The sequence below is a fragment of the Mastomys coucha genome, unplaced genomic scaffold (genome assembly GCF_008632895.1).
Source record: "Mastomys coucha isolate ucsf_1 unplaced genomic scaffold, UCSF_Mcou_1 pScaffold9, whole genome shotgun sequence".
NCBI lineage: Eukaryota > Metazoa > Chordata > Mammalia > Rodentia > Muridae > Mastomys > Mastomys coucha.
In genome coordinates, this window is record NW_022196915.1 from 59123294 (window position 1) to 59134256 (window position 10963).

At 37.8% G+C, this 10963-nt stretch overlaps 1 protein-coding gene across 4 annotated transcripts in view; it reads right to left on the reverse strand.

The window, feature by feature from the left end:
* The window catches only part of Fndc3a (fibronectin type III domain containing 3A), a 155728-nt gene that overhangs the window by 117243 nt on the left and 27522 nt on the right, over positions 1-10963 (reverse strand). The window contains exon 1 of one of the 4 annotated variants that reach the window (XM_031362254.1): positions 1036-1209. The exons of the other annotated variants lie outside the window; for them this stretch is intronic. Within the exon in view, the coding sequence (XP_031218114.1) occupies positions 1036-1065 (30 nt within the window). The 5' untranslated portion in view covers positions 1066-1209. Of the gene's footprint in view, positions 1-1035; positions 1210-10963 lie in introns of those variants that run through there. 4 annotated transcript variants of the gene reach the window in all.

The window sequence follows — 10963 nt, forward strand, 5'->3', positions numbered from 1 at the left end:
GATCCTGGTTGTGTCAGAACTCCTCAGAGTCAAGCTGTCTCTGTGATACTGTGATTCTGGGATCCTGTCATCGTGGGCTTGTTAGATCACCTGGGAGTGGAGCTTTCTCTGTGTGTTGTGGGACTGGCTGCAGAGCTTGCGCCCAAGGTCTGCTCAGAACATTAACCTAGACAGATCAGAAGGAACCAGAGTCCCTGGGCTGGTGGAGTTCCTGTGTGCCTACTCCTGCTGGTCCCAGTTACTCCCAGTGTTGGGACAGATGTTAGTTCCTGCTCACTTCTGATCCTGGGTGTGTCAGAGCACCTGGGAGTGGAGCTTCCTCTGGGTGTTGTGGGACTGGCTGCAGAGCTTGCACCCAAGGTCTGCTGGACTAATTTTTATATCAAGTAGAAAACTAGAGTCATCTAAGTGGAGGGAACATCAACTGAAAAAATGCCTCCATAAATAGACAACCACAGACTAGAGACAACTGTACAAAGTGAAGAGAAGGAGAGAATTTGGAACAGGCATTCCTAAATGGGATGTCTTCATCAAACTCAGGGAGCTACGCAGAAGAGGAGATAGAAAGATTCTAAGAGCCAGACGGGATGGAAGACATCCACCATATCTTCTAGACACAACAGGAATGATGCACATATGAACTCACAGCAACTGTGGCAGCATGCACAGGCACTGCACAGTTCAAGACTGGCCCTCGTCAGTGTAAGCTCCCACTCCTAACCAACAATTATAGTTCTGGAAAGTTGCTTTCACCACTTTTTCACTTTAATCTATATTTTTTAAAAAAAATACAGATAGCTACAGATTTAATAAAAGTATTCTATATTTTTTTTTAAAGATCAATAAGGCTTATGTTAAGCTTAAAACTGGGAAACGCATAGTTTTTATTCTGAGCTAACATTTTTAGACAGTTCATGATCTTACTCCCTCATCTTTTAAGTACACAATATTCCGATAAAAGCCACGCAGCTGAACTGAAGTGCTAGACCCCCGATGCATAGCCAGGCCCTTCCTGACAGTGCAGCACTTACTTACTGTTGCATGCATCTTCTTCAATGTCCTCATTCTCCTGCTACTGCCACAGCTGTCAACAGCTGCTATGAAATGCAATAGCTCCTGCTCCAACTAAACATAGTATCCATTGACAAAATGGACTTAGACTGTCCTTGTGCTTAGACTAGCAAGGTAAGCCTATACAACTCCATTCCAGCAGCACTTCATATAATTTTAGACCTACCTAGTGTAACATACATAGATGTAGAATGGCAAGCTATAACTACTTATGTGTCACACTCATCCATATCCACCCCCAGCCTTATTGTCAAGTGAACCAATGTATAAGAAGCTTCCCATTGTACATGAGTGTATCTGGTTACCATAGCAACTAAATCAACAAAGAACTATAGCAGCATCTAGTTCTGGATCATCCAATATCTGCTGGCAGAATCTAAAAGTATATTACTTCTAAATTGACTTATATTTCTGGATTTGGAGAATGTTGTTAGTCTTTTCGCTTATATACAAACTATGAAGGCACATGGGGAATGAAGCAGACCGTCAGTGTGCAAGGTACTTGGCATATACCTGGAAATCATTGTCTATCCATAGTATAAATCTAAAAGGGGCTCCACAACTTTAACCCATGTGTAGAGATAGAGTGAGAGACAGCCTCTCTATTAGTAGTATTGTTTATTTCATGTTTTTACACTATACTATGGTTTTCAGAACAGCTTACATATTTCAAAAGTATTTATACAGCCAAAAGAAACGTAGAAAATTAACTTGGGAGGTGGCTTATAAGAGAACAACAAAGAGTGAGACTGAATGCTTTGCTTGACATTTGTAACTCTTGTATCAAGTTTGAAGAAGAGGACTTTATAAGTTACTCTTTCTCTGAGATGAATGTTTTCCAAATTATCACAGCTAATGAACCAAATTCTTACCCTCACCTAATGTCTGTGCCACCCTCCAAGCAGAACCATTGTTCATTGGAACAGTTGGTGAAAGACTTTATGGATAGACTATCTTAATACACACCATTTCATAAATGAATGTAACCTGTTCTCTGTAGGCTGAGAATAAAGTCACTCATTCAAGTCAATTAACTTTGACCACAGCAGGAAATCTGTATCCAAAAATCATGCCTACAATTCATTCCTTGGCATAGCGGAACTGTCAACTCTCAGCTTAGCTACAATGGAGGTAAAATCCTTTGGTGATGTGAGGGTCATTGAAATACAGCCTTATTACAATGAAATCCAATGTCTAAAAATTGTTCTTATTTTGGGCTTATACCACAGTAAGAGCCAAGATTTTAAGCTCTACTAAAAAACAAACAAACAAACAAACAAAAAAGACTTTATATATTTATGTTCATTTAAAAAATACTAGTAGTGATGTATTATTTTAAAATATACAGTTAATATGTTTGGAGTTATTTAAAATTTATATTGAGAAAAACATATGTATTTTCAGTATTGCTGTATACAAGCATCTACATAAGGCTGTTTAATTGGTTGTTTTATATCAAACAACTATTATAACACTCATTTTTATTGTTATAATATTTTATAAATTTAAAAAATATGACAAAAAAAGGTATAGGTATTGAAGAGGGGGTCTCTGGGAAGAGTTGGGGTACAAAAAGAAACAAGAATGTGATTTAATTCTATTTACTTAAAATGTTTTTAAATGTTAACAAATTCAGATAAATTGAAATCATATATCTTTTCTCATCATAATTTAATAAAACTTAAATCAATAAAAAAGCGATAGATGGAAACTCAATGATGATCATATTCATATTAAGTAAACATAAAAAGCAAATAGGTTTTAAAGTGTTTTACCAGGTTATAATCCATTTACCATCAATCTGTCCTATAAAATGTAGACTTCAGTAACTTCTAGAATACAGTTATAAAACCACAGCCCATCACAGGCAGTAGAATATTCCTGATGCTGGGGATCCATAGATATGCGGCAAGTATTCTACCACTGAGCTACTTTCCTATCACCAAAGTAAATTTTAGAATATTTTCTGTAACTCAGAACTTTTGTAGATTTTCATCACTGGTTTCTTTCATTTAACATGCTTTCTAAGTACATTCAGAAATTACAAAGACTCAAATAATTCATATTAGTATGTGGTTGAATGATATTGTACAGATACAAACATCTTGTTTATCCATGTTATCTGTTGGTGGACATTTAAAGTGTTTTCATCATATCCATTACAAATGATGCTATATAATTTCAACACAGACACATCAGACTCTCTCATAAAGTGGACTTACCAGACCACATGCTTACCAGCAAGTAATGCACGGAGTCCATGTTTGCCAACATGTGTTACCATATATATATATCCATGTCCTGATCCTAATCTGAGAGGAAGTGCATTCAGCTTTTCAGTATAGTTATTGTGCGTCCTGGAACATGTATGCTTTTGAGATGGAAGAAGCTCCTCTAGACTGCTTTCCAACTGAATGGATGCTGTTCTGTTTTCATCAGAAGGGGGAACTGAATTCACTCCACTACTTAGGAGCCTATCAACATGACCATGTGGCTCTGGCTCCTTTATTACAGTACCAGCTGAAGACCTTCTTAGTTGTCCTGTATAATCATCTTGATATTGCTCGAATGGACTTGTTAAGATTTTTTATCTGTATTCATAAAGAACACTGTGATGACTCTGACTTAGGTATAGTAGTAATTCTGCCTTAAACATTCCTGGATTCACAGGAGAAGCCACCAAGCCTTTCCTTTATGAGAGTTTTCATTTGTATGTGTGTCTGTATACACACATTCACACACACATTCTCTTTATTTGGCATTACTCTATTCAGACTAACTTTTTTAAAATACATTTTATTTTTTCATCCCTCTAGATATTACTCTAGTTCAATTGGTATGCAGTTGCATTAAACCAATTGTCCTTTTTTTTATAAGACCTTACATTCTTGATTTCAGTATTGTAAGCCTTTTTGAGTTAAGTACCTAACCTATTAGAAATTTGCTTATCTTTGCAAAGAACTTTTAATTTGTTTAATTGGCTATCTTTTCTTTCAATTATATCACCATACTGGGTATTTGGAAACTGTAATGTTACATGAAGACTGCCCTATTCTTTTGTTAAGAGTTTTTATTTTAAAATTATGTATATATGTATATGTCTATGTGGGAGTATGTGCATGTGGGTGGAGTTTCCCATGAAGGCCAGCAGAGGGTGTTGGATCCTCTGTAGTACAAGTTATAGGCAAAGCTGTAAGCTGTCTAATATGGGTGCTAGGACCAAAATCAAGTCCTCTGCAAGAGTAGCATGAGCTCTCGACCACTGACCCATCTCTATAACCCATGGTTGGTCTCGCCTATTATAACAACTGGTAATTCTAGTAACTTTTTTTAACCCAAAGTCTACACATAGTTCAGTTAGAGAGCCACTTCTGTTTCAGTTACAGTTTGCATAGCATATGTTGTAACTTTTTAATCTCAATATTTACATTACCTATATATTTTAACATGCAGTCAGTAAAGAATGCTGAGATACTTAATCCAATAAACTGAAAATAAAAATTTGATGATTCTGTATCTGCTAGTCTGACACTAAAGAAGTGCTGTGAATCAGAACAACAAAGGAGTCTTCAGGAAAGCACACAATCTTTCAATCTTGCTAAACTTGTTAATTGGGGGGCTGTTAAACCAGAGGATGCTCTAGCAGGGTTTTAAGTCTGTCTAGTACCTGCACCATTCAGTGCCCCTGCAGCTGACTAGAAACTTTTATAGCTGTTCCTACAGAAAATCTGACAAAAGCAGCAGAATCATTTGTGATTACAGAAGCACACGCTTGAAAGACCAGCACTAAGGCTTATCTCTTTACATCTCAGCACAGTAGCACACACCTTTCCCTGTACTTGGGAAGTAAAGGAAAGAGAATCAAGAGTTTAAGTCCAACCTCTACTATCTAGTAAGTTTGACATCAGTCTTGTCTTGTAGCTTCAGATAACCCCATCAAAACAGAGTGCCAGCAGTATACGAGAGATTTCACTGCTCCACAAGCCTTTTGATGTAAAGCTGGTTAATATTTACTTTCTTGTTAAGTTTTGTTTTGTGGTTCTGGAGACCACACCCAGAGCCTCAATGGGTTTTAATTTGCATTTTCTTCCTTTAAAGCATAATCCCAACCTGCCTTCTTTCCTCAAGCCTTTAATTCACCCAATGACTCACTCCTAGAGGAGAGGGTTCTTTGTATACAGGCAATCTGTGGCTCTACTTTCACTAAACACAAATTGCTTTCTGGGTACAAACAGCATTCATTAATAAGCCCATAAAGACTACCAACCACTTTAGTTTCTTAGTTACATGGACGAAAAGATGATTAGGGGTATACAACATATCTAAAGATACATATGGAACCCTGAGACTGATATTTACTGGCTAAAGAATGAGAGTATTATTCATGTAGTCTCCTAAGAGAGGGGTCATAAAAGATAATTCCAGCTATGTTAAAATCCTGGAATAGAAAAAATATTTTTTCTACTATACTAAAGTATTAACAAGTAATAAGCAGTTTTGGCATTCAGTACAATACGCTGATTTATACTTGGGGACATCATTATTTATTTAGAAATTGTATCTTTTATTTAGAATCCTTACATTACCTGATAGTAGTTACCTTTGTACATGCTTCTGAAATTGACTTGTTAACCAATTCCTAATAAAGCAATATTATTTTAAGAAATATTTTCCTGACTGTCTTGTTATTTAACCTAACTACAAGCAAAATTTAATACCTATTAGAGCCAGAATCAACATCATTTTTTACACAGGGATAATATGTAGATAGATATGTATGCAGCTAATTTTTAGGGGAAGGGGCACAACTGAACCTTTATTGTAATATTAACAGATTTGGTCTAAACCATGTGTATAGTTTCTTAAATAGTATGATTACATATTAATGAATGATACTAAGATTGTGTGTATGTGTGTGCTTGCACATAATGTAGCAATATGGGAAGATGAATATGCATACACATGTAAGTAGAGGCCAGAGAATAACTTCAAATATCATTCCTCAGGCACTATTCCTTTAAGAAGAAAAGAAAAGGAAAGAAAAGGAATAAAAAGAAGAGAAAAGAAAAGAGAGGAGAAGGGAGGGGAGAGGAGGGAAGGAAGGAAGAAAGGATAGAAGGAAGAATGGACAAACAGACCAGTCTCCTCAACCACCTATAACTCAGCTAGGCTAACTGGCCAGTGTTTCCCAGCACTGAAATTCCAAATGTATGCCACTCTATCAGGCTAAAACAAACATACATACATAGATTTGGGGAACTGAACTTAGGTCCTCATGATTTCTCTCCACATCCGATATGGAGTTTTTTGGGTTTGTTTCTTTAAACAAAACAAAAGAAGGTATTATTTTCTCATGAAGCATCATTGAAAGCAGCATGGGGTAGACTCAGAAGAGAAATAGACCAGTGGGAACTTGGATTCTGGTTTAATGTTTAAATTCTAATTGTCTGAGAGCTTCTAAGGAAGGCTTTAACAAGAACTATTTTAATCTACAAAGCAAGGAGAAGACAAGTTCAGTTGCTATGAAATCTGTACCCCAGAATCTACACTGGGGTTCTGGGACAAAGGTGTGAGCTTTCACTTTATTGTCTAAGGAATCTGAACCCTAAGTTTACTAAATGGAAACAGCTTGTCACATAAGCTATCTAAACTAATGTGCATAATTTAATTTACAACTTTTAAAAATGAAACTAGTAAATCTTATTTCCCATTAAACTACACATAATCATCACGGAGTTAAAATAGCAATAGCATAGTGAATACCTGTCTCAGAAATGCAAGTTTTAGGTTTGTTTAGGTGGTATGGGGCAGATGAAAGGAAACATCCCTACTTGTCTTTACTGTTGTTTTTAATTTCTTCTCAAGCAAACATCTACATCCTGGTGGGCTCTGAACCACTTCAAGCTAGATTCTTCTTTTCTCCCTAGTCTCAGTTTCTTGGTAGCCTTGAAAATGAACAGTCTTAAAAATTAAAGCAGCCACCGAAGGGGGCAGAATGATGGAGCATCACAACATTTCATGCCCAGAGAACTGCCATTATTGAACTCAGATAATAGTTCCCTGGAAACCATGGTCATGGGGCTAGCAGCCTGTGTTACTGCATGTTTGTCTAAAACAGTGGCAGAGGCTGACACTGCAACTGCCTGTAGTGATAACAAACAGGAAAGCAAGAAGCCCACCAAAGTCCACAGGAAAAAAAGCTCAGGAGCACGGTACACAGGCAGTTTCAAGCAGCTCCAATACATCCAAGCAGTGACAGACCTGCTGACTTAGTGCTATACCATCGGTCACTAATACTTGTCCTATATGCATGCAAGTATAAATTCCTTCATTATAAATAATGTTAGATATTCCTATGGCTTTACTACCTCTAATATCTTCACAATTTTAGATCTCTGATCAAGTTACATCTTTCATGAATCTAGCCTGTTAATCTTCTTCTTACGGTAACTAAAGCCATGGTGAGCAAAACTCTTAGTCAGCTTGATCCCTGGTCCAGCCTTTTAGAAGCTACATGACTTTACCTAGTAACATAAAACCAAACATCACTGTAATTCATAGTTTCTATAAAATGGAAATGTTCATTCTGTCTCTTAAGGCTTTGGTAAGAATGAAGGACAATACACAGACAGGGTGTGACTCAGCCTGGTCCACGGCAAGAGCTTGGACAGTGGCTTCGTTCATATTTACTGCCTCTGCTGATACATCCCCAAAATCCTGAAAATCCTTTGTAGCCTTCTCATACTCCCTTCCCTTAAATCCTAAACCTGCTGGTACTTCTGTAGAGAACCCTTTTACTAAATGCATATGACCTTGCCTTAAAGTAAGATTATCCCAGCTCATGGGTGAATAGTCAAATGTGAACAGAGGTCAGCCTATATTTGAATGTGACCTGCAACAACCCTCCAAGGATGGTTCTCAAGTGAAGATAGTTCAGGCAGAGCCACAGTTAACCTGTGATAGACACATAGCATAAGCAACAGCATTTTTGACCTACTGTTTTAAAAAGGATATTTATACCCGTAATATTATCTTCCTTTTCCCGACTGTGAGACCTATCTCGGTGTTCATGTGTTCTGACCTGTCTCGGTGTTCCTGTGTTCCTGCCATCCCCACACAGATTCAAAGGAAATGCCTCTCACTTTCTCCTGACTTTGTTTATTAATTCGACCGACTTAATATTTCACAAAGTACTCATCATAATTTGACCTTCACTCAAGTTCTCTTTGTGTTTACTACTTCCCCAGCTTTATGCCCCTTAAATATTTTCATATAAATGTAACATACTGCCTCTCAAAGAGATACTCAATTCTCAAGGATAATAAAGGGCATGGCAGGAACCACCCTTATTATACCAAATCATCCAGTCCCAACTTTACAGTTTCAACCTAGCACATATTTCCCATTTTATGAGCCATAGGGGAGGGGACATTTACAAAGTAACTAAGAAACACTGCTACTGTTTAAAGCCTACTGGCATATTAGGACTAGCCAATCCCGTTTGTCCTGCCTTGCCTTTCATGGAGCCTCTCTTTCAGTGAAGCTCTCAGCTCAGGCTTTCTTGTAGCCCAGGCTGGTATCTCATTTCTGTCAGCCTCCTTTGGGAAACACAAACAACAAGAAAGCTTCTAATAATCTATCAGCATCTCTGTATTGTCTCTTAGTCTCCAACATAAGGCAAAAGCCTGTGGACACAGATCAGATGGGACACACAGAAAACACTAAAAGAGACTAACTAAATGGAGACAATTAAGATTAAGACTCTTCGTAGGACTTGGAGAGCAGTTCTGCTTCTAATTGTAGTGCTGGGGGGTCAAATCCAGGGCCTACCACAGGCTAAGTACATGATTTATCAAGCTGCATACCAGTCCAGCCCAAATTTATCTTAACTCACATCTTAAGTATATCCAATCCATTTAGAAGACAAATGCAAAGAAGTCTGAGACGGTAAATTTAAATTAGAAAACTGTTGGGCTACATTTGAAACCAAAATATCTGACTGTCCCTGATTTGGACAACATGTACAGAGCTGAGCATCTCTCCTGTGATGCTCAAATTCCCCAAAATTGAGCCAATGTGGAGTTCCAACAGCATTAGTCACTCCTACATGCTTGCCTTCCTCTACCACTGAGGATATCTCAGATCTAACCTAAAGCACTTTGGAAGACAGTTTGGTAGCATCTTACAAAACTAAACATTGCTTTATGATGTGACCTATAGTCACTCTCTCACTGTGCATACCACGAGATGAAGCTGAGATTCACCCTGAACTCTGCACCAGAAGGGTTAGGTTTAAAATGATAATATATGCATCCAAAACTCAAAGTAACTGAAGTAGGTTTCAAAAGAAGACTAGATAAATGACCTAGTCTAGAACATCCACACAATGGCGTGTTGCACAATAATAAAGCTGTGTCTTGCCATTAAACCGTGACAAGACACTGTCCAGACTATATTGTAAAGTCAGAGTAACCAATATGAAAAAACCTACACTGTGAATTCAATTACATAGCATTCAGGAGAGATCAAAGTGCAAAAGACAGAAGGAAAACCAATGGCTGCCACACCTTCATGAACAGAGAAAACATGGGGGTTTTTTACAGTTGGGAAGCTATTCTATATATGATAATATAGTACAGTATATATACATGTCAAGACTCATGGGGCTATTGGCCACTGAGCATAGAGCTTAACACTGGCATTCACCAAGTCATGATGTTCTAGTAGCTGAAGGACTGCATATAAGATAGTGGCTCATTAGATTATGTTATTCCAGTGATACCATTTTGGTTGTAACTTATGTATTAATATTTAACACTAATGTGATAATGGAGGAAACCACTGAGAAGGTGGTATATTAGAATTCTCCATATAGTCACTCAACTTTTCCTACAAGCCTAATACTACATTAAAAAAAAAAACCCTCATCAAAGAAAGTTCTCTTTGAAACAAGTAGAGACTATTACATAAAACCACACAGATCAAAATGCAAAGAACAAGAGATTAAACGTGTGATACCCATTCCCAACTGATATATCTAGAGCACAACTCCTCGGCCTAACAGTAAGGGATCATTATGTAAAAAGGAGGTAGGAATGGGGTAAGAGCCAGAAATAGGAAGGTTGTTGTGAAACTGTGTCTCCTAGAAGTAAATGACTACACTCAGCAAGTCTGTTCAAGGTGGCTTCCTAAACAAGACCTGAACAATGACAACACCAATCAATGAACATGATCATACAGCAGAGGGAAAGCAAGAGGGTCCATCCCCTAGCCAAAGACTCATGGACAAGGACTAGGAATGCCTAGTGGGAGAATAGTCTTCTCCAAGAAGACTTCCCCAATCGGTTACCCAGCATCAAGTGGTCAGCCAGTCAACCCTGAAATCATATCCATACAGACAACATAATACAGACTGATTAGTGAGTTAGTGTGTATGTGTCTGTGTGTGTGTAGTTTCACACATTTAACAATAAAAGAAGGCATGACTTTGAAAGACAGCAAGAAGGGAAAGGGGTGTGTGAGAGGAAAGAAAAGGGGGAAATGATGTATCAATATTAAAATTTCAAATGAATACAGTTATTAAACTAACACATAATCTATCTCTAACTGGGTGTAGTAGTGCACACCTTCAATTCCAGCACCTGGGAGGCAGAAGCTGAGAGATCTCTGTGAATTTGAAGATGGCCTGGTCTAGCAAGTTCTAGGGTACTCCAAGCTACACAGTGAGACCCTGTCTCAAAAACAAAAACAAAAACAAAAACTTACTAGTAAGAAGGCAAAACCAAAACAGGTTCAACAGCAATGGTAAGGATAAGAAGTGTCTGTCTAGTCATCAGGGAAATGCAAATCAAAACAACCCTGAGATTCCACCTCACACCAGTCAGAATGGCTA